Raw genomic sequence first — 25,548 nt, 5'->3', positions numbered from 1 at the left:
TTAGGTGTTAGTAAAAGATTCTTCAATCAAGATTTTGTTATTTTTCAGCAGTGCAAGCTTTGTCCTGGGGTGTAGCCGTAGTCCATGTCAGTCTCTTCAGTAGACCAGTGGTGGCTTTTAAGCAATGGGAACTTGTGGGGTACAATCCTCATTGCGCCTCCCATGTATTTTATGCTGCCCTAACTTTGAAAGCCTGAGTAAGATTGCTCAGTCTTTGTTTTTCTTACACAGGGAACTGGCCTCTCAAACCTAGTGAGTTGCCTTGCTGCCTGGCAGATTTCTCAAGGTAAGTGCTGAGTTTATTTTTCTGGGAACATATGGCACTTTAAAATTAGTTTATGGGACATGAGACATTCTCCTATTGCTTAGGGGATCATGTTATTATTGGCAGTAATAGCAGGCACTGGGGACAAGGAGACTTAGGCTCAGAGGTGGTGTTTTAATTTTTATCTTACTCCCGGCGGCTTTAGAATACATTTAGTCGACCGGAGGTTAATTTTGTAACACCCACGATGGGCGGGGTTAGCTGAGGCGGCAGTTTTCTGTTGCGCACGCCTTTTCCTCATACGCTTCCTGTGTTCCGGAGCGTAGATAGCTTTGTTGCAGTTGTTAGCAGTGGTTACGGTTACCGGACTGCAATTTACAACATATAGAAGTTGGGTCCGGATTATCTAGCAGAATATTCACTCCGTTGTCAGTTAGGCAGGTAAGCACCTCAGCAAAGCTAAGCTGAGGTGTAGAGGTTGTCCGGAGTGTTTTTGTGACAGTTTCGTTTTAATATTTAAAGAAACAGTAATGTTTTTTTTGTGTGGTAATTTCTAATTAAAAAATCAGTTTATTTATCTATTTTGTTTATTTGTGAATAAAGATGGACCAAGAGGCCCTGCAGGATGTTACATGCTCTTTGTGTTTTGATGCTAATGTGGAACCACCAATCCCTTTCTGTTCCTCATGTATTGAGAGAACTTTAAATTACAGCAATAGACTTTTTTCTGAGCCAACATTGTCTAAGGCGGATGCTGTTCAGGAGTCTTTTGACAATGTTCAAGATATGCCGCAGCTTTCTCCTCAAGTGTCCCAAATTTTATCATCCACACATGCAGTGCCCTGCGCTTCCTCTCATACTCCGCCTTGAGTTACGTTGCAAGACATTGCTTCCCTCATGTCCTCTGCGATATCTGATGCGTTGTCTGCTTTTCTCATGCTGCAGGGAAAGCGCAAGAGAAAATGTAAAGAATCAGTGAGTAAGGTTTCTGACACAGTCGTGGCTATTTCGAATGTTCCCTCCCAGAAATCTGAGGAGGAAGCTACTTCGGTAGCATCTGAGGGTGAAATCTCTGACTCAGACAGTGTAATTCCTTCTTCTGATACTGAAGTTGTATCCTTCAGGTTTAAGCTAGAACACCTCTCTTTGTTACTTAAGGAGGTTTTGGCTACCTTGGACGACTCCGACACTACTATCGTAGTCAATCCTAAGAAGTCTAGTAAGCTTAACAAGTATTTTGATGCTCCTTCCATGGTGGAGGTTTTTCCTGTACCAGATCGGGCTACAGAGATTATTGCTAGGGAATGGGAGAGACAGGGTATCCCTTTTTCTCCATCTCCTATTTTTAAGAAGATGTTTCCTATTGCAGACTCTATCAAGGAATCTTGGTAGACGGTCCCCAAGGTGGAAGGGGCAATTTCCACTTTAGCTAAGAGGACCACTATTCCCATAGAGGATAGCTGTTCCTTTAAAGATCCTATGGATAAGAAGTTGGAGGGGTTGCTCAAGAAGATGTATGTACACCAGGGTTTACAATGGCAACCTGTGGTGTGTATTGGTACCGTCACTAGTGCAGCGGCATACTGGTTTTATGAGTTGTTTAATTCTATTCGGACAGACACTCCCCTTGAAGAGATCCAGGATAGGATCAAGGCCCTTAAGTTGGCCAATTCCTTTATTACTGATGCTTCCCTACAGGTTATCAAGCTGAGAGCAAACATTTCTGGCCCGCAGAGCTTTATGGTTAAAATCCTGTTCTGCTGATGTGTCATCTAAGTCTAAGCTTTTGGCAATTCCTTACAAGGGTAAGACCTTGTTTGGGCCGGGATTGGCGGAAATTATTTCTGACATTACAGGAGAAAAGGGTAATTTCCTCCCTCAAGATAAGAGGAATAAGCAGAAGGGACGTCAGAGTAATTTTCGTTCCTTTCGAAACTTCAAGGGTAAGCCTTCCTCTCCCTCCTACCAAGCAGGAACAGTTCAAGCCTTCCTGGAGGCCCAACCAGTCATGGAACAAGGGAAAGCAATCTAAGAAGCCCGTTAATGACTCAAAGTCAGCATGAAGGGCCTGCCCCAGGGTCTTTCTTCGCTCAGGCTTGGGTTCGGGATGTTCAGAATCCCTGGGCGGTGGACATCGTGTCCCAGGGATACAAACTAGAGTTCAAGACATTTCCTCCCAGTGGCAGGTTTCTGCTCTCAAGATTATCTGTAGACCAGATAAAAAGAGAGGCGTTCTTACACTGTGTTCGGGACCTTTTCAACCTGGTAGTGATAGTTCCTGTTCCAATGCAGGAACAGAGTCTGGGATTTTACTCCAATCCGTTTGTGGTTCCCAAAAAAGAGGGAACTTTCAGACCAATTTTAGATCTCAAAAGTCTAAACAAATCCCTCAGAGTACCGTCCTTCAAGATGGAAACTATTCGTTCCATTCTTCCCTTGGTTCAAGAGGGTCAATTTATGACAGCGGTAGATTTAAAGGACGCGTATCTGCATGTTCCCATCCACAGGGATCATCACAAGTTTCTGAGGTTCGCATTTCTAGACAAACACTTCCAGTTTGTGGCTCTCCTATTCAGCCTCGCCACAGCTCCCAGAATGTTTTCAAAGGTTCTGGGATTCCTGTTGGCGGTGCTCTGGTTGCGGGGCATTGCAGTGGCGCCTTATCTGGACGACATTTTGGTTCAGGCGCCGTCGTTTCAACAAGCAAACTCCCACACAGAGATGTTGTTATCCTTCCTGCGATCTCACGGATGGAAGGTGAATTTGTAAAAGAGTTCCTTAACATGGGTAGTGTTCTTGGGAACCATAATAGATTCCCTATCAATGAAAATATTTCTGACAGAGGTCAGAAAATCAAAGATTTTCGATTCTTGTCTGGCGCTTCAGTCCTCTCCTCGGCCATCAGTGGCTCAATGTATGGAGGTGATCGGTCTGAGGGTAGCTGCCATGGACCTAATTCCGTTTCCCCGTTTCCACCTCAGACATCTGTAGTTATGCATGCTCAGACAGTGGAACAGAGATTATGCGGATCTGTCTCAACGATTACATCTGGATCAGGAGACAAGGGATTCTCTTCTTTGGTGTTTGTTTTGGGATCATCTCTCCCAGGGAACCTGCTTCCGCAGACCCTCCTGGGTGATTGTGCTGATGCCAGCCTGCTGGGATGGGGAGCAGTCTGGGGCTCTCTAAAGGCTCGGGGGACATGGACTCAGAAGGAGTCTGTTCTACCCATAAACATTCTGTAGCTGAGAGCAATCTTCAGTGCTCTTCTGGCCTTGCCTCAGTTAGCTTCGGCCCGGTTTATCAGGTTCCAGTCGGACAACATAACTTCAGTGGCTTACATCAACTATCAGGGGGGAACTCTGAGTTCCTTGGCCATGACAGAGGTAGCCAAGATTATTTAGTGGGCGGAGACCCACAACTGCTGTCTGTCTGCGATACACATTCCAGGACTGGATAACTGGGAAGCGGATTTTCTGAGCAGACAGACATTTCACCCGGGGGAGTGGAAACTCCATCCGGAAGTGTTTTCCAGCTTGATTCTCAAATGGGGACAACCGGAACTGGATCTCATGGCATCTCGGCAGAATGCCAAGCTCCCGAGGTACGGGTCGAGGTCAAGGGATCCTCAGGCTGTACTGATAGATGCTCTGGCAGTCCCTTGTTATTTCAGTCCTGCATATCTATTTCCTCCGTTCGCTGTCCTTCCTCAGGTCATTGCTCGAATCAAATAGGAGAGGGCATTGGTGATCCTCATTGCACCGGCATAGCCTCGCAGGATCTGGTATGCAGATCTAGTGGAGATGTCATCTCTCCCTCCTTGGAGACTTCCACTCAAGAAGGACCTTCTACTTCAAGGTCCCTTCCTTCACCCAAATCTAGTTTCTCTGAAGCTGACTGCTTGGAGATTGAACGCTTGATCTTATCTAAGCATGGTTTTTCTGAGTCGGTCATTGAGACCATGATTCAGGCTTGTAAGCCTGTCACCAGGAAGATTTACTATAAGATATGGTGTAAATATCTACATTGGTGTGAAGTTCAGATTCCTAGAATTTTGTCTTTTCTCCAAGAGGGTTTGGAGAAGGGTTTATCGGAAAGTTCCTTAAGGGTCAAATATCTGCCTTGTCTATTTTGTTACATAAACGTCTGGCGGATGTACCAGATGTGCAATCGTTCTGTTAGGCCTTGGTCAGAATCAGGCCTGTGTTTAAACCGAGGATTCCTCCCTGGAGTCTTAACCTTGTTCTTCAGCAGGCCCCGTTTAAACCTATGCATTCCTTAGATATTAAATTGTTATCTTGGAAGGTTTTGTTTCTTGTTGCTATTTCATCTGTTTATAGAGTTTCAGAGCTCTCGGCATTACAGTATGAGTCTCCTTACCTTATTTTTCATTCGGATAAGGTAGTTTTGCGTACTAAGTTAGGGTTTCTCACTAAAGTGGTTTCAGATCGGAACATTAATCAGGAGATTGTTGTTCCTTCTTTATGTCCTTACCCTTCTTCTCATAAGGAACGTCTGCTGCACAACCTAGACATGGTGCATGCATTGAAATTCTATTTACAGGCGACTAAGGATTTTCGTCAGTCTTCTGCTCTGTTTGTGGTTTTCTGTGGGAAACGTAAGGCCAGAAAGCTACGGCTACTTCTCTTTCTTTGTGACTGAAGAGTATAATTCGCTTGACCTATGAAACTGCTGGACAGCAGCCTCCTGAGAGAGTTACGGCTCATTCTACGAGAGCTGTTTCCTCTTCTTGGGCATTCAAAAATGAAGCTTCTGTGGAACAGATTTGCAAGGCTGCAACTTGGTCCTCTCTTCACACTTTTTCAAAATTCTATAAGTTTGATACTTTTTCCTCGGCTGAGGCTTATTTTGGGAGAAAGGTTCTTCAAGCAGTGGTGCCTTCCATTTAGGTTCCCTGTCTTATCCCTCCCTTATCATCTGTGTCTTCTAGTTTGGGTATTGGTTCCCAATAGTAATTAGATGATCCTTCCATGGACTCACCGTGTCATTAGAAAGAAAACAAAATTTATGCTTACCTGATAAATTTATTTATTTCTTGACACGGTGAGTCCACGGCCCGCCCTGTTTTTTAAGACCGTTTTTTTTGTTATGTTATAAACCTTAGACACCTCTGCACCTTGTTGCTTCCTTTCTCTCCTTCGGTCAAATGACTGGGGTTGGAGGGAAGGGAGGTGATATTTAACAGCTTTGCTGTGGTGCTCTTTGCCGCCTCCTGCTGGGCAGGAGTGATATTCCCAATAGTAATTAGATGATCCGTTGACTCACAGTGTCAAGAAAGAAAGACATTTTTCAGGTAAGCATAAATTTTGTTTTGTCATCAGTTGTGAGTGCGTGTATGATGTATGTGTGCATATATGTATAGGTTCAAGTATATATAATCTCTTAATCTCTGACATGTATGTGCCACTGCTGCAGGTCTCAGTGTTACACAATATCACTGACCATGAACAAGATGAAGAAGAAGCTGCCTGAGCGGATCCTGAATCACATCCTGGAGATTCTCTACCTGCTGACGGGAGAGGTGAGAAAACACCATAACGTCACCACGGTAACCTCCTGCTGTGATTATGTGTATTAGTTGCTAAGCAAAAATAGGTGACAGATGCTCTTGGGTATAATGTAGCTCTCTGTTCTTTGAACAGGCAGCAATGGAACAGACACAGCATATAGCAATAGGGACTTGGTAGAAGGTGCTGCCGTGGCTGCCTGGCTGCCTGAGTTTCTCCAGACGCCTACTAATATCATGCCTTCTTAAAGTGATGCTAAACTTTACATGGTTTAAAATCTGAATCTAAGTGACATTTTACAAGGACTTTACTTGATCACGTCTAATAAATATTCGCTGTAACTTACTTTTTAATCTAGCCGTGCCATTCTAATCATCTGCGCTCAGGCTGCCCACTTCAAAACTCATAGTTTTTGTTAGCTAATGGTTTGAACTGTTCTCCAGTACAAAATAAGTGCTGTACGGCTAGAGCGTTGATTGGATAATAATTACACTAGTTTCTTGTGCATGTTGGTAATTTCTCAACACTTATTCATCAGCAATATGTAAGTTGTTCAGAGACGTGATGGATATGGTCAAAATGAATTGTAAAGGGTGGGACGATATTAAAGTAGATACCTATAAAAGATTGCTAGTTAGGTAAAGTGTAAACATGTAAAATGTAAAGTTCTCCTTAGCTCATATAGGAATGGGATGCCCCTTTAAAAGAAGATGTCTAGATAAGGAATTGACAATACATGAGGGACATAAATATAAACTTTTGGAATTCAGCACCTCAATATTATGTGCCAATTATATACAGAAGTGAAATGATAAAACAGAAACCAAGTGCACCTTAAAAAAAAAAACCTCCAAAAATCCTCCAGTCAATGTCACTTAAAAAAATAAATAAATAAAAAAAAAATAAAAAAAAAATAATATATATATATATATAGATAGATAGATAGATAGATATAATCTGTGTGTGTATCTCTGTGTTTGTGTGTGTGTGTATCTGTATGTGTGTGTGTGTGTCTCTGTGTGTGTATATGCATCTGTGTGTATGTGTATGTATGTGCGTATGTGTATGTGTGTCAATTTCCTCCCCCTTCCTGAACTCCAGTGTGGTACAAGGTAACAGCACATTAAAAAAAAGTTAAGTCAGGGCTTAACAAATTTATTTTAAGTCTAGGAGCCAACCAAAATACTTTTAGAAAACCAGATTTTTTTCTTCTTTAATAAATGTGTGTGTATGTGTGTATGTATGTGTGTGTGTCTGTATATATGTGTGTGTGTCTGTATATATGTGTGTGTGTCTGTATATATGTGTGTATGTATGTGTGTGTGTGTGTGTGTGTGTGTGTGTGTATATATATATATATATATATATATATATATGTGTATATATGTATATATGTGTGTATGTGTATATGTGTGTGTGTGTGTGTATATATATATATATATATATATATATATATATATATATATATATATATACTTATGTATGTATATGTGTGTGTGTGTGTGTATATATATATATATATATACACAGTCCAAGTTAAGGACAGCACTATCTTACTTGATCCAGCCGCCAAGGTGCACTACAAACCAATAATGTGTATCCTTCCCAAGAACGTAGGCACTCACTGGTCTTTAGACATAATTCATTTATTGATCCATAGAAAAAAGTTACATTAACATGACGTTTCGGTACATTATTGTACCTTTATCAAATGTAGCAAAGAGTAAATATTAAAACTTCCTAACTAACTTACCCATATCCACCACCTAAATACCCCTGGTATACACTGCATGCCGCCAAATCTCCGTGAATGAAGTCGGCGTCTGACGTCATCAAGGCGCTTTGGACTGTGCGCCCTGTAAGATCGTAGAGCTGAAGTTGCCATAGCAACATGTAAACAAAACACGGTACATGCGGCAACGCTAGTGTAACTCTGTGCAGCTTTGTCATCTAAGAAGTATACAGCGCTGAATGTATGTAATGTGAAGCACATCCCCATGTATTACATCAGAGTAAAAATACCCATATGTCTGTAATATTAGATCCAGCACTTACATAGCAGCGCAGTATCCCAGAAAAATGACATAGTAAAAAAACTATAAAAATTAACTATGTACATATGTGTATCAATGCAACATTGCTATCAATCCTAAAAACTGTAATAGATCTGTGTTTAGTTATATGTCATAGCATCAGATGACAGTATCTAGTTACATGTATAGGTGAAACCACCAACTTACATTCATACCTAATTGTCATATGGTAGAAACATTGGAACCAAAGTGAGAGCCATTATGAACCATGTTGAAGTCCATATAACCAGCTGAATGTGATCGTAGATTTATTATTGCACAAATGTGTGATATTTCAATAGAAAGGACTAAAGTCCAGAGCGGTATTAAGGCCATAAGGAAAGATGGTATTCAGTCTATAGATCCACTTGGTTTCACATTGAAGCAGGAGATTTCCTCTATCACCGCCTCTTGGCAGGGGGTATGTGATCAATAAGCATCGTGCGTAAGCTGGAGACCGCATGTTTGTGCTGAAGGCAGTGCCTTGCTACTGGTTGATCAGATTCACCAGTGCGAAGGGCCTCACGTATCGCACATCGATGATTCGCCATGCGTTCACGGAAAGTTGTTACGGTTTTGCCAATATAGACACTGGAACATGGGCAAATGATCATATACACTACATATGTACTAGTGCATGTTAAACGATGCCTGATGACAAACCTATATTTGTTGTGAGGGTGCTGGAAAGAATTGCCCCTAAGCATACCATTACAAGTGACACATCCCGAACAGGGAAAACAGCCCATCTTAGTGGGCTTGAGCCAAGTATCCTTCTTGTAGTTTTTCACCGGGTCTGATTTGACCAATATATCCCTTAGATTACTTGTTCTTCGGTATGCTATTCTGGGGGCAGCGACCCTCTCGAATGGTAGCGTAGGATCACAGCTTATAACTGGCCAGTGTCTCCGGACCGCCTCAGTAAGATGTCTGGAGCTTGGTGTATATGTGGTAACCATATTGATCTGTTCAGGGTCAAGTTTTGTTGAACGTTTCATCCTTCCTGACTTGGTAGGATCCATGAGGTCATCCTGTGCCTTTTTGACCATCTCCTTGGCATAGCCCCTCTCCACTAGTTTGGCATTCATCTCCTCGAGCTGTTGTTGCATCATAGGCAACTCACTGTTGTTCCTGATGACACTAGTGAGTTGGGAGGTAAGAATCCCCTTCTTTTGGTGCAAAGGGCGAAAACTCCTCGCATCCAACAAGGAATTGCGGTCTGTTGGCTTAGTATAGAGAGAAGTGCCAAATCGAGTTACACCCTCTGCATCAACCTTAAAAATAGTGAGATCCAAGAAATGTACAGATGCTACACTGTATTCCAGTTTAAATCTAATAGGACTGGCCATGGAGTTCAAATGTGACACCCACTCAAGCAATGCAGATTCACCACCTCTCCACACCAAAAACACATCATCTATATACCGCGTGTAGTACTTGATGTTAATATTCTCATATGGCCGCATCAGTTCACGCTCGTACCACGCCATGTAGAGATTTGCATAAGTGGGTGCCACATTCGAACCCATGGCCGTACCAGCAATCTGTAGAAAATAGTCACATTCAAATTTAAAATAATTTTTCTCAAGGCAACACGTCAACATCTCACAAAGAAATTCAATGGGTGGACCATTGTAAAATACATTACCAGTCACCATGGACCTGACAGCCTCCACACCCTCAATGTGAGGTATAACCGTGTAGAGGCTGTCCACATCCATGGTGACCAGTATGTCATCATCATGTAGGTCAACATATCATCTTGCAACGCTCAGCTGGTTATATGGACTTCAACATGGTTCATAATGGCTCTCACTTTGGTTCCTATGTTTCTACCATATGACAATTAGGTATGAATGTAAGCTGGTGGTTTCACCTATACATGTAACTAGATACTGTCATCTGATGCTATGACATATAACTAAACACAGATCTATTACAGTTTTTAGGATTCATAGCAATGTTGCATTGATACACATATGTACATAGTTAATTTTTATAGTTTTTTACTTTGTCATTTTTCTGGGATACTGCGCTGCTATGTAAGTGCTGGATCTAATATTACAGACATATGGGTATTTTTACTCTGATGTAATACATGGGGATGTGCTTCACATTACATACATTCAGCGCTGTATACTTCTTAGATGACAAAGCTGCACAGAGTTACACTAGCGTTGCCGCATGTACCGTGTTTTGTTTACATGTTGCTATGGCAACTTCGGCTCTACGATCTTACAGGGCACACAGTCCAAAGCACCTTGATGACGTCAGACGCCGACTTCATTCACGGAGATTTGGTGGCATGCAGTGTATACCAGGGGTATTTAGGTGGTGGATATGGGTAAGTTAGTTAGGAAGTTTTAATATTTACTCTTTGCTACATTTGATAAAGGTACAATGATGTACCGAAACGTCATGTTAATGTAACTTTTTTATGGATCAATAAATGAATTATGTCTAAAGACCAGTGAGTGCCTACGTTCTTGGGAATGATATATATATATATATATATATATATATATATATATATATATATATATATAAACAGAAGCAGAGACCGCACTCATAGGTCTTATATTTCACCACTGATGTGGACTTTATTCAATCTGTAACGTTTCGGGGTTTCCCCCTTTGTCAAACATAACAAATAACATAGTGCAAATCCTTTATATACATACATAAAACCCCTCTTACCCCAGGTGCAAACCATCCAGCTCTGCCTACGGCGGGCTTCCGGCAGCGTTCACTCCGCGCAACTGCGCATGCGCGAGGCAGCACTACGGAACCCCCAGCAGGCCAACTGAAACAAAAAGCGAAATAAAAATTACCGTAACTTAGCAACGGTAATGCTTAGACAAATATAATGGAACAGCGCTGTAAGGATGACCTCTACATAATACAGAGACACCCCATTTCTATTGTTAACATCTCCTCATCAGTAATTTCCACATTAGATATCAACATAACAAATATATGTATAACATAACATTATCGTTAAACATTGGCATTTTAGCCAGTTATCAGAGGAGGAGGTGGGGGGCTGGGTATTGTCAGCAATATACTGGCCAGTATTTAATCTGTATAGAGAGACTTTTAAATAAACTCAACATTATCACAATTGGAACAAATATAATTCAGATTGAAAACATGAAGCTAATTCTATTTACAGAATATATGACAGTATTGGAGTAGTCATGTTACTAGATGTGTGGACCTATCAGAATCTAGTATCAATAGACTCCCTTCCTTATCCAGATGTTAATTCACATATTATTATTAGACATCATTATCACTTTACAGGAAACAGTGTAAATCGAAATTGGTATTCAATCCTTTTGGAGTTAAAGTGTCCAGTGTGTGAATCCATCTGGACTCCTTTCGTAGCAGTAACTTGCCTCTGTCACCACCCCTGGGCAAGGGGGGGACGTGGTCAATGATCACATATCTCAGGTCCTTGACCGTATGTCCATGTTTGGCAAAATGCCTGGCCACTGGCTGTTCCGAGTCTCCATTTTTTATTGCTGTTCTAATGGCCGCCCTGTGATTCGCCATTCGTGTACGCAAATCATCTGTGGTTTTTCCAACGTAAAATCTGCCACAAATACAATGTAACAGATATACGATGAAGACTGTTGTACAGGTCACACGGTGTTTAATTTTGAATCTCTTGTTAGTCCATGGATGTGTGAATTCACTGCACTGTATTAGTGCACTGCATGTTGTGCAGCCCAAGCATTTAAAACATCCAATTTTCTTGCCCTGTCTTAGCCATGTAGAGCTCGTATAGGCCTGAGTCATATCTGGACGCATTAAAATATCCCTTAGAGATTTGCCCCTCCGGTAGCTGATCATTGGGGGTCTAGTTTCTTGCAGAGGTAACGTTTTATCACTTGATATGATTTTCCAATGTTCATCTAACACACCTCTGAAATCTCTCTTGTCCGGACTGTATTCAGTGACAAATGTTAATCTGTCCATGGTTGGTTGGTCCTTATTTCGTTCACTGCTGGTTAAAGCTTGATCTTGTGTCATATTCACCGCTTGGGCATAGGCTTCTTGTAGCACCTCATCCACATAACTCCTTTCTTTAAATTTCTGATACATGTTGGTGAGTTGTTCTTCCTTCCCTTCTCTGGTGGAGTTATTTCTTACCACCCTCTGGAACTGTGATATAGGTAAAGCTTTTTTTATTCCTGTGGGATGACAACTTGTGTAAAGCAGCATTGAATTGCGATCTGTTGGTTTGGTAAAGAGTTCAGTACATAATGTGCCAGTTGATTTTTTTACTCTTAAATCCAAAAAGTCAATCTCCTCACAATGATATGTTATTTTGAACTTCAAATTCACCGACAATTGATTGAGATTGTCAAACCAGTCATTCAGATCTTGTTGGGTACCACGCCATATTAAGAACAGATCATCAATGTACCTCTTGAATATGATGATATGACTGTCCTCAAATGTTACTGGGTGTTCTCTTTCAAAGGCTCCTAGAAAAATGTTGGCGTATGTTGGGGCCACATTTGAGCCCATAGCAGTTCCTGCTGTTTGTAAATAATACTGTGTCTCAAATTTAAAGTAATTCATTCGTAGACAATATTCAAGTAATTGTATCACAGTGTCTGTGGGTGGTCCCACGTAAGGATGTCTAAATAATTCTTTTCTAACCGCATGTATACCCTCATTATGCGGAATCACCGTGTACAAACTGGTCACATCCAGGGTGACCAGTATATCAGTGTCTCTGATGTCACTTAGCTTCTGTAAGATTTTTATCAATTCAATCGAATCTTTTAGATACGATGGGATCATCTGTACAAAAGGTTGTAGCATTCTGTCCAAATAGGTGGCAATGGGCTGTAGTATGGATCCCCTGGCAGACACTATGGGCCTGCCAGGTGGTTTGCTCGGGTGTTTATGTACCTTTGGTAAGGTATACAAGACGGGAACAATAGGATGTTCAACTTGTAGATATGATAATAGACTTGGCGAGATCTGATTTTCTTTCTTTAGTTGATTCAAAAACTCATCAATCTTGCTCTTAAATTTTTGGGTAGGATTATTTGGTAACTTTTCATATACCTTACTGTCCTCCAACTGTGACATGATCTCTCTTTTATAGCAAACATAATCTTGGATGACCAGTGCTCCACCCTTGTCTGCTTCACGGATCACAATAGAGGCATTCTCTTGTAGCTTCTTAAGAGCTTGTGTCTCCCTTTTGGACAAATTATTTCTGATGTTACTTTTGTTCTTTCTGACAGTCTCCCTCATCTCATCACTGGTTAATCTGGAATATGTCAGAATACTTGGTTGTAAACTTCGAGGATCAAAAGTGCTTTTCTTCTTTAGTTCAAAAGAGGCTACATCTGTTTCTTTCGGGGTATCCTTGAAAAATTCTTTTAATCTTAGTGTCCTTTGAAACTTGTAAGAATCTACCAACATATCGAACTCATTAGCATATGTGGTAGGTATGAAACTTAAGCCTTTATTAAGCACATCTTTCTCCTCTTGATTCAGCTCATAGCTACTTAGATTGATGATATTGTCAGCTAATATCTTCGACCCTGTCTTGGCGGTCTGCCTCTGCCACCGGTTCTTGTGCCCCCCCCTCCTCGTGTGGGGCCTGGGCGCTCCTCGTTTTTTGATCGTGTGATCATGGGTGCCACCTCCTCCCTTTGCCATTCTGTAGATGTTGATGGTGCCTCATTATCAGTGGCATTATCTGAACTGTCAATAGTCGTCAGGTTTCTGGGTTTATATACCCTGGGTCTCCTTCGTGACATCCTGAACTGCCTTTCTTCAGGGCTTAATGTCCATTGATATACTCTTTTCTCCCGGTAATCCGTGGTGACAGCTTCCCATTTCTTTTCTTTAAATGCTATTAGCTCACCTTCATAATCTTTAAGCTGTTTGTGCAGTTTGGTGAGCCAATCCTCTTGTTGGTCTTGTTCCAATTTACACAGATGATCAGTTTCAAATTGTGTGATTTCAATTTCCAGACTCTTCAATGTTGCTCCAGTCTCCTCAATTACCAATAACATGAGATCTAGAGAGCATTTGTTTAATATGCCACACCACTTCTTACAAAACACAGGGTTATTCCTGCCAATGGTGGGCATATTTTTGATCCTAAAGCCTTTTGGTATGTGCATCTTCTCGTGATAGGCGGATAAGTAGCAGCCGTGTAGCTTAAAGTCAATCCTTCTTTTTTTCAATTTCAAAATTTGATTGTATAAATGTAAAGGAATTTCCCGTTGTGTTTTTATTACTCTGCTGTCAAAACGAATCCGAGTTGCATCTTCTGCACTAAATTGAAAGGTATGTGCATAATCCTCCTCCTTCTCAATGTCAAGGCTTGTTGCTGTCGTAGTTGTCATCGTTACTTCCCCACTGTTCCAGCTGGATTGTTTGAACTTGGGTGGAAATCCTGTTAGGAACGGGTGCTATTGGTGTATAATAATAATAAGCAAATTGTGGTCACCAAGCACTCTCGTTATACATATAATGCCTAGGTGCAGTGCATAGAAATAATATAAACAGAAGCAGAGACCGCACTCATAGGTCTTATATTTCACCACTGATGTGGACTTTATTCAATCTGTAACGTTTCGGGGTTTCCCCCTTTGTCAAACATAACAAATAACATAGTGCAAATCCTTTATATACATACATAAAACCCCTCTTACCCCAGGTGCAAACCATCCAGCTCTGCCTACGGCGGGCTTCCGGCAGCGTTCACTCCGCGCAACTGCGCATGCGCGAGGCAGCACTACGGAACCCCCAGCAGGCCAACTGAAACAAAAAGCGAAATAAAAATTACCGTAACTTAGCAACGGTAATGCTTAGACAAATATAATGGAACAGCGCTGTAAGGATGACCTCTACATAATACAGAGACACCCCATTTCTATTGTTAACATCTCCTCATCAGTAATTTCCACATTAGATATCAACATAACAAATATATGTATAACATAACATTATCGTTAAACATTGGCATTTTAGCCAGTTATCAGAGGAGGAGGTGGGGGGCTGGGTATTGTCAGCAATATACTGGCCAGTATTTAATCTGTATAGAGAGACTTTTAAATAAACTCAACATTATCACAATTGGAACAAATATAATTCAGATTGAAAACATGAAGCTAATTCTATTTACAGAATATATGACAGTATTGGAGTAGTCATGTTACTAGATGTGTGAACCTATCAGAATCTAGTATCAATAGACTCCCTTCCTTATCCAGATGTTAATTCACATATTATTATTAGACATCATTATCACTTTACAGGAAACAGTGTAAATTGAAATTGGTATTCAATCCTTTTGGAGTTAAAGTGTCCAGTGTGTGAATCCATCTGGACTCCTTTCGTAGCAGTAACTTGCCTCTGTCACCACCCCTGGGCAAGGGGGGGACGTGGTCAATGATCACATATCTCAGGTCCTTGACCGTATGTCCATGTTTGGCAAAATGCCTGGCCACTGGCTGTTCCGAGTCTCCATTTTTTATTGCTGTTCTAATGGCCGCCCTGTGATTCGCCATTCGTGTACGCAAATCATCTGTGGTTTTTCCAACGTAAAATCTGCCACAAATACAATGTAACAGATATACGATGAAGACTGTTGTACAGGTCACACGGTGTTTAATTTTGAATCTCTTGTTAGTCCATGGATGTGTGAATTCACTGCACTGTATTAGTGCACTGCATGTTGTGCAGCCCAAGCATTTAAAACATCCAATTTTCTTGCCCTGTCTTAGCCATGTAGAGCTCGTATAGGCCTGAGTCATATCTGGACGCATTAAAATATCCCTTAGAGATTTGCCCCTCCGGTAGCTGATCATTGGGGGTCTAGTTTCTTGCAGAGGTAACGTTTTATCACTTGATATGATTTTCCAATGTTCATCTAACACACCTCTGAAATCTCTCTTGTCCGGACTGTATTCAGTGACAAATGTTAATCTGTCCATGGTTGGTTGGTCCTTATTTCGTTCACTGCTGGTTAAAGCTTGATCTTGTGTCATATTCACCGCTTGGGCATAGGCTTCTTGTAGCACCTCATCCACATAACTCCTTTCTTTAAATTTCTGATACATGTTGGTGAGTTGTTCTTCCTTCCCTTCTCTGGTGGAGTTATTTCTTACCACCCTCTGGAACTGTGATATAGGTAAAGCTTTTTTTATTCCTGTGGGATGACAACTTGTGTAAAGCAGCATTGAATTGCGATCTGTTGGTTTGGTAAAGAGTTCAGTACATAATGTGCCAGTTGATTTTTTTACTCTTAAATCCAAAAAGTCAATCTCCTCACAATGATATGTTATTTTGAACTTCAAATTCACCGACAATTGATTGAGATTGTCAAACCAGTCATTCAGATCTTGTTGGGTACCACGCCATATTAAGAACAGATCATCAATGTACCTCTTGAATATGATGATATGACTGTCCTCAAATGTTACTGGGTGTTCTCTTTCAAAGGCTCCTAGAAAAATGTTGGCGTATGTTGGGGCCACATTTGAGCCCATAGCAGTTCCTGCTGTCATATATTCTGTAAATAGAATTAGCTTCATGTTTTCAATCTGAATTATATTTGTTCCAATTGTGATAATGTTGAGTTTATTTAAAAGTCTCTCTATACAGATTAAATACTGGCCAGTATATTGCTGACAATACCCAGCCCCCCACCTCCTCCTCTGATAACTGGCTAAAATGCCAATGTTTAACGATAATGTTATGTTATACATATATTTGTTATGTTGCTATCTAATGTGGAAATTACTGATGAGGAGATGTTAACAATAGAAATGGGGTGTCTCTGTATTATGTAGAGGTCATCCTTACAGCGCTGTTCCATTATATTTGTCTAAGCATTACCGTTGCTAAGTTACGGTAATTTTTATTTCGCTTTTTGTTTCAGTTGGCCTGCTGGGGGTTCCGTAGTGCTGCCTCGCGCATGCGCAGTTGCGCGGAGTGAACGCTGCCGGAAGCCCGCCGTAGGCAGAGCTGGATGGTTTGCACCTGGGGTAAGAGGGGTTTTATGTATGTATATAAAGGATTTGCACTATGTTATTTGTTATGTTTGACAAAGGGGGAAACCCCGAAACGTTACAGATTGAATAAAGTCCACATCAGTGGTGAAATATAAGACCTATGAGTGCGGTCTCTGCTTCTGTTTATATTATTTCTATGCACTGCACCTAGGCATTATATGTATAACGAGAGTGCTTGGTGACCACAATTTGCTTATTATTATTATACACCAATAGCACCCGTTCCTAACAGGATTTCCACCCAAGTTCCAACAATCCAGCTGGAACAGTGGGGAAGTAACGATGACAACTACGACAGCAACAAGCCTTGACATTGAGAAGGAGGAGGATTATGCACATACCTTTCAATTTAGTGCAGAAGATGCAACTCGGATTCGTTTTGACAGCAGAGTAATAAAAACACAACGGGAAATTCCTTTACATTTATACAATCAAATTTTGAAATTGAAAAAAAGAAGGATTGACTTTAAGCTACATGGCTGCTACTTATCCGCCTATCACGAGAAGATGCACATACCAAAAGGCTTTAGGATCAAAAATATGCCCACCATTGGCAGGAATAACCCTGTGTTTTGTAAGAAGTGGTGTGGCATATTAAACAAATGCTCTCTAGATCTCATGTTATTGGTAATTGAGGAGACTGGAGCAACATTGAAGAGTCTGGAAATTGAAATCACACAATTTGAAACTGATCATCTGTGTAAATTGGAACAAGACCAACAAGAGGATTGGCTCACCAAACTGCACAAACAGCTTAAAGATTATGAAGGTGAGCTAATAGCATTTAAAGAAAAGAAATGGGAAGCTGTCACCACGGATTACCGGGAGAAAAGAGTATATCAATGGACATTAAGCCCTGAAGAAAGGCAGTTCAGGATGTCACGAAGGAGACCCAGGGTATATAAACCCAGAAACCTGACGACTATTGACAGTTCAGATAATGCCACTGATAATGAGGCACCATCAACATCTACAGAATGGCAAAGGGAGGAGGTGGCACCCATGATCACACGATCAAAAAACGAGGAGCGCCCAGGCCCCACACGAGGAGGGGGGGGCACAAGAACCGGTGGCAGAGGCAGACCGCCAAGACAGGGTCGAAGATATTAGCTGACAATATCATCAATCTAAGTAGCTATGAGCTGAATCAAGAGGAGAAAGATGTGCTTAATAAAGGCTTAAGTTTCATACCTACCACATATGCTAATGAGTTCGATATGTTGGTAGATTCTTACAAGTTTCAAAGGACACTAAGATTAAAAGAATTTTTCAAGGATACCCCGAAAGAAACAGATGTAGCCTCTTTTGAACTAAAGAAGAAAAGCACTTTTGATCCTCGAAGTTTACAACCAAGTATTCTGACATATTCCAGATTAACCAGTGATGAGATGAGGGAGACTGTCAGAAAGAACAAAAGTAACATCAGAAATAATTTGTCCAAAAGGGAGACACAAGCTCTTAAGAAGCTACAAGAGAATGCCTCTATTGTGATCCGTGAAGCAGACAAGGGTGGAGCACTGGTCATCCAAGATTATGTTTGCTATAAAAGAGAGATCATGTCACAGTTGGAGGACAGTAAGGTATATGAAAAGTTACCAAATAATCCTACCCAAAAATTTAAGAGCAAGATTGATGAGTTTTTGAATCAACTAAAGAAAGAAAATCAGATCTCGCCAAGTCTATTATCATATCTACAAGTTGAACATCCTATTGTTCCCGTCTTGTATACCTTACCAAAGGTACATAAACACCCGAGCAAACCACCTGGCAGGCCCATAGTGTCTGCCAGGGGATCCATACTACAGCCCATTGCCACCTATTTGGACAGAATGCTACAACCTTTTGTACAGATGATCCCATCGTATCTAAAAGATTCGATTGAATTGATAAAAATCTTACAGAAGCTAAGTGACATCAGAGACACTGATATACTGGTCACCCTGGATGTGACCAGTTTGTACACGGTGATTCCGCATAATGAGGGTATACATGCGGTTAGAAAAGAATTATTTAGACATCCTTACGTGGGACCACCCACAGACACTGTGATACAATTACTTGAATATTGTCTACGAATGAATTACTTTAAATTTGAGACACAGTATTATTTACAAACAGCAGGAACTGCTATGGGCTCAAATGTGGCCCCAACATACGCCAACATTTTTCTAGGAGCCTTTGAAAGAGAACACCCAGTAACATTTGAGGACAGTCATATCATCATATTCAAGAGGTACATTGATGATCTGTTCTTAATATGGCGTGGTACCCAACAAGATCTGAATGACTGGTTTGACAATCTCAATCAATTGTCGGTGAATTTGAAGTTCAAAATAACATATCATTGTGAGGAGATTGACTTTTTGGATTTAAGAGTAAAAAAATCAACTGGCACATTATGTACTGAACTCTTTACCAAACCAACAGATCGCAATTCAATGCTGCTTTACACAAGTTGTCATCCCACAGGAATAAAAAAAGCTTTACCTATATCACAGTTCCAGAGGGTGGTAAGAAATAACTCCACCAGAGAAGGGAAGGAAGAACAACTCACCAACATGTATCAGAAATTTAAAGAAAGGAGTTATGTGGATGAGGTGCTACAAGAAGCCTATGCCCAAGCGGTGAATATGACACAAGATCAAGCTTTAACCAGCAGTGAACGAAATAAGGACCAACCAACCATGGACAGATTAACATTTGTCACTGAATACAGTCCGGACAAGAGAGATTTCAGAGGTGTGTTAGATGAACATTGGAAAATCATATCAAGTGATAAAACGTTACCTCTGCAAGAAACTAGACCCCCAATGATCAGCTACCGGAGGGGCAAATCTCTAAGGGATATTTTAATGCGTCCAGATATGACTCAGGCCTATACGAGCTCTACATGGCTAAGACAGGGCAAGAAAATTGGATGTTTTAAATGCTTGGGCTGCACAACATGCAGTGCACTAATACAGTGCAGTGAATTCACACATCCATGGACTAACAAGAGATTCAAAATTAAACACCGTGTGACCTGTACAACAGTCTTCATCGTATATCTGTTACATTGTATTTGTGGCAGATTTTACGTTGGAAAAACCACAGATGATTTGCGTACACGAATGGCGAATCACAGGGCGGCCATTAGAACAGCAATAAAAAATGGAGACTCGGAACAGCCAGTGGCCAGGCATTTTGCCAAACATGGACATACGGTCAAGGACCTGAGATATGTGATCATTGACCACGTCCCCCCCTTGCCCAGGGGTGGTGACAGAGGCAAGTTACTGCTACGAAAGGAGTCCAGATGGATTCACACACTGGACACTTTAACTCCAAAAGGATTGAATACCAATTTCGATTTACACTGTTTCCTGTAAAGTGATAATGATGTCTAATAATAATATGTGAATTAACATCTGGATAAGGAAGGGAGTCTATTGATACTAGATTCTGATAGGTCCACACATCTAGTAACATGACTACTCCAATACTGTCATATATTCTGTAAATAGAATTAGCTTCATGTTTTCAATCTGAATTATATTTGTTCCAATTGTGATAATGTTGAGTTTATTTAAAAGTCTCTCTATACAGATTAAATACTGGCCAGTATATTGCTGACAATACCCAGCCCCCCACCTCCTCCTCTGATAACTGGCTAAAATGCCAATGTTTAACGATAATGTTATGTTATACATATATTTGTTATGTTGATATCTAATGTGGAAATTACTGATGAGGAGATGTTAACAATAGAAATGGGGTGTCTCTGTATTATGTAGAGGTCATCCTTACAGCGCTGTTCCATTATATTTGTCTAAGCATTACCGTTGCTAAGTTACGGTAATTTTTATTTCGCTTTTTGTTTCAGTTGGCCTGCTGGGGGTTCCGTAGTGCTGCCTCGCGCATGCGCAGTTGCGCGGAGTGAACGCTGCCGGAAGCCCGCCGTAGGCAGAGCTGGATGGTTTGCACCTGGGGTAAGAGGGGTTTTATGTATGTATATAAAGGATTTGCACTATGTTATTTGTTATGTTTGACAAAGGGGGAAACCCCGAAACGTTACAGATTGAATAAAGTCCACATCAGTGGTGAAATATAAGACCTATGAGTGCGGTCTCTGCTTCTGTTTATATTATTTCTATGCACTGCACCTAGGCATTATATGTATAACGAGAGTGCTTGGTGACCACAATTTGCTTATATATATATATATATATATATATGTGTGTATGTATGTGTATGTGTGTGTCCAGTGAGACACTGCAGAAATTTTTTTACTAAAAAAATCTCATTGCAGAAAATAAAAGTTCTACCTCTGGGGCGATGCGTGAGACTGAGGTATATATGAGGTTGGAGGTTTTTTTTTTTAGAGCTCTTGGGGTTTGGGAATCTTTGCCTCCTCAAAGTGGTAGGGAAGGTAATTCCCAGGAGTAATGGATCATGGACTCTCATCACCATGAAATAAATTTATTTAGCAGGTGACCATAAATTATATTTTTGCATCAAAGAAGCAGAAACCAGGCTGAAAGAAAGCTGTACCCACAGCACTGACAGAACATAACCCACGTGTTCTTTCCATCAGGAGCTACAAGACCCATGGCTTCATCTGGAAAATCCACACACAGCCTCTGTGCCACCTGCCTGCCTTTCTTCCGATAGAGCAAATATAATTGCAAGTGCATTTAACAGGCTGGTGTAGTTGCTGACACCCTTCATCCACAAGCACTACTATTAGTGCTGCACCACCGGATTTAACTCGCCTAGACAACGAGTGGAGGACTGGGACCTCGAAAATTAGGGGCAAAGCCAATTTCACCCAGAATCCCAGAAAAATCGAGCACTGCACTTTTGGTCAGTGAAATCAAGCTGGTGTAAGGCATGTTCAGTTCCATGCTTTAACAGGGGCTAATGTTTTTAAAGAGCGTTTGTGCAAATACAAAAGTGTAGCGTTGTTCTGGGAATATTCTGTTGTAGAAATTCACCTGAGACAGTTATTTCCCAGCAGCCTGTTATTTGTTCCATCATCGCCATACACAGGCCACTGGTGAGTACTCATACAGGAGCTGCCAGGGGATCAGCTAGGTATTCATTCTGCAGCTTGGTGCTTTAGTGTACAAACACTAAGTTAAAATAAATTTGTCATAGGGGTTATTGAGTTTAGTGTAGAGGGCTTTCTACCTGTTTTCTTTATTTGTGTGTATATCTGGTGTCATTGTACACATTATTATGGAACAAACTGAGTCTGTCTTCAATGATGTCAGTATTAACACTGTAGAGGAATCGGCTACTGATAACCCTCCCCCTACATTATGTGTATTTGCAAGTCTGATCCAGTATGCCAGGTCAATCAACTCAGAGCTGTGTACCTCAAATTTTGCATGCAAATCAGCCACAACCTTCTACTCCCTATAGGGAATTTTGTCCTGTGTATGTCACTCAGGGGTACTACTGACCTTACCCCTGATTTTAAAACCAGTGTACAAAGTTGTGACAAATTATTTGGCGGCTATACCTAAACCAAGTAAATGTGCAATGTTCTTCCCTCAGTGCCAATTTCCTGCTTTGCTGCAGAGCTCAGAGTATGCAAAATCATCTAGTTCTGATGGGTAAGTGTCGTCTGGTGAACAGAACACTGTTCCTGATTCTGATCTTGACAATACTTTCAGATTTAAAGTGGAGCATATCCGTAATTTACTACATGGGGTTTTTAAAAATGATTGGGATTTCTCAGGAAAAACCTGTAAATCAGTTCCAGAGATATTTCAGGTTCCTAATTTAATCTCTGACTATTTAGCCAATCTGTTCTGGTAGGGGCAAACTGAATCTTTTTCAGAAGGACTGGTTCAGGTCATTCCAGGACCCCTGGGTTCAAAACATTATTTCTTACATGTAATTAGCAAGAGTCCATGAGCTAGTGACATATGGGATATACATTCCTACCAGGAGGGGCAAAGTTTCCCAAACCTTAAAATGCCTATAAATACACCCCTCACCACACCCACACCCACAATTCAGTTTTTACAAACTTTGCCTCCCATGGAGGTGGTGAAGTAAGTTTGTGCTAGATTCTACGTTGATATGCGCTTCGCAGCAGGCTGAAGCCCGGTTTTCCTCTCAGAGTGCAGTGAATGTCAGAGGGATGTGAAGAGAGTATTGCCTATTTGAATACAATGGTCTTCCTCTAGGGGATCTATTTCATAGGTTCTCTGTTATCGGTCGTAGAGATTTCTTCTCCTACCTCCCTTTTCAGAACGACGATATACTCTTATATACCATTACCTCTACTGATTCTCGTTTCAGTACTGGTTTGGCTATCTACTATATGTAGATGAGTGTCTTAGGGTAAGTAAGTCTTATTTTATTTATGACACTCTAAGCTATGGTTGGGCACTTTATATGTAAAGTTCTAAATATATGTTTTAAACTTATATTTGCCATGATTCAGGATATTCAGTATTCCTTCTTTCAGACTGTCAGTTTAATTTTTTTGGGAAAATGCTTATGAATTAATATTTTTTCTTACCTTAAAAATATTCAAATTGACTTTTTTCCTTGCGGGCTGTTAGGCTCGCGGGGGCAGAAAATACTTTAATTTATTGCGTCATTTTTGGCGCAAACTTTTTTGGCGCAAAATTTTTCATTTCCGGAGCCATAGTTGACGCCGGAAGTTTGTTCGTGGTTGCGTCATTTTTTGACACATGTGTGTTACAGACGTTTTTTTGCGCCAAAAAATGTGGGCGTCATACTTGGCGCCAAAAAATGTGGGCGTTATACTTAGCGCCACTTTTTTTCACATTATTTAAGTGTAATTTTTTTTGTTGCTTCTGGTTGCTAGAGGCTTGTTTGTTTTGCATTTTTCTCCCATTCCTGAAACTGTCATTTAAGGAATTTGATAATTTTGCTTTATATGTTGTTTTTTTCTATTACATATTGCAAGATATTTCAAACACTGTTCCTGTATCAGAAAATGCTGAGGGATTCCTGTTGACTGATATCAGTCCTACCAAAGCTAAGTTCATTTATTTTAATGTTCTGAATGTTTATCTTTAGCTATGGTTTGTAATAAGTTATCATGATAAACTTTTACATGCAGAATCCGTTAGTATTTATGCTTTATATACAGGGAGTGCAGAATTATTAGGCAAATTAGTATTTTGACCACATCATCCTCTTTATGCATGTTGTCTTACTCCAAGCTGTATAGGCTCGAAAGCCTACTACCAATTAAGCATATTAGGTGATGTGCATCTCTGTAATGAGAAGGGGTGTGGTCTAATGACATCAACACCCTATATCAGGTGTGCATAATTATTAGGCAACTTCCTTTCCTTTGGCAAAATGGGTCAAAAGAAGGACTTGACAGGCTCAGAAAAGTAAAAAATAGTGAGATATCTTGCAGAGGGATGCAGCACTCTTAAAATTGCAAAGCTTCTGAAGCGTGATCATCGAACAATCAAGCGTTTCATTCAAAATAGTCAACAGGGTCGCAAGAAGCGTGTGGAAAAACCAAGGCGCAAAATAACTGCCCATGAACTGAGAAAAGTCAAGCGTGCAGCTGCCAAGATGCCACTTGCCACCAGTTTGGCCATATTTCAGAGCTGCAACATCACTGGAGTGCCCAAAAGCACAAGGTGTGCAATACTCAGAGACATGGCCAAGGTAAGAAAGGCTGAAAGACGACCACCACTGAACAAGACACACAAGCTGAAACGTCAAGACTGGGCCAAGAAATATCTCAAGACTGATTTTTCTAAGGTTTTATGGACTGATGAAATGAGAGTGAGTCTTGATGGGCCCGTGGCTGGATTGGTAAAGGGCAGAGAGCTCCAGTCCGACTCAGACGCCAGCAAGGTGGAGGTGGAGTACTGGTTTGGGCTGGTATCATCAAAGATGAGCTTGTGGGGCCTTTTCGGGTTGAGGATGGAGTCAAGCTCAACTCCCAGTCCTACTGCCAGTTTCTGGAAGACACCTTCTTCAAGCAGTGGTACAGGAAGAAGTCTGCATCCTTCAAGAAAAACATGATTTTCATGCAGGACAATGCTCCATCACACGCCATCCAAGTACTCCACAGCGTGGCTGGCAAGAAAGGGTATAAAAGAAGAAAATCTAATGACATGGCCTCCTTGTTCACCTGATCTGAACCCCATTGAGAACCTGTGGTCCATCATCAAATGTGAGATTTACAAGGAGGGAAAACAGTACACCTCTCTGAACAGTGTCTGGGAGGCTGTGGTTGCTGCTGCACGCAATGTTGATGGTGAACAGATCAAAACACTGACAGAATCCATGGATGGCAGGCTTTTGAGTGTCCTTGCAAAGAAAGGTGGCTATATTGGTCACTGATTTGTTTTTGTTTTGTTTTTGAATGTCAGAAATGTATATTTGTGAATGTTGAGATGTTATATTGGTTTCACTGGTAAAAATAAATAATTGAAATGGGTATATATTTGTTTTTTGTTAAGTTGCCTAATAATTATGCACAGTAATAGTCACCTGCACACACAGATATCCCCCTAAAATAGCTATAACTAAAAACAAACTAAAAACTACTTCCAAAACTATTCAGCTTTGATATTAATGAGTTTTTTGGGTTCATTGAGAACATGGTTGTTGTTCAATAATAAAATTAATTAATC

At 40.8% G+C, this 25,548-nt stretch overlaps 1 protein-coding gene across 1 annotated transcript in view; it reads left to right on the top strand.

Moving 5' to 3' along the window:
* The window catches only part of LOC128666752 (oocyte zinc finger protein XlCOF6-like), a 278,882-nt gene that overhangs the window by 57,146 nt on the left and 196,188 nt on the right, over window positions 1–25,548 (top strand). The window contains exon 2 of the mRNA XM_053721519.1: window positions 5,702–5,807. Within this exon, the coding sequence (XP_053577494.1) occupies window positions 5,730–5,807 (78 nt within the window). The 5' untranslated portion in view covers window positions 5,702–5,729. The remainder of the gene's footprint in view (window positions 1–5,701; window positions 5,808–25,548) is intronic.

This window comes from Bombina bombina, chromosome 7 (assembly GCF_027579735.1).
Source record: "Bombina bombina isolate aBomBom1 chromosome 7, aBomBom1.pri, whole genome shotgun sequence".
Lineage (NCBI taxonomy): Eukaryota > Metazoa > Chordata > Amphibia > Anura > Bombinatoridae > Bombina > Bombina bombina.
The sequence above is the reverse complement of the archived record's forward strand: the minus strand, read 5'-3'. Positions and strand labels throughout refer to the sequence as shown.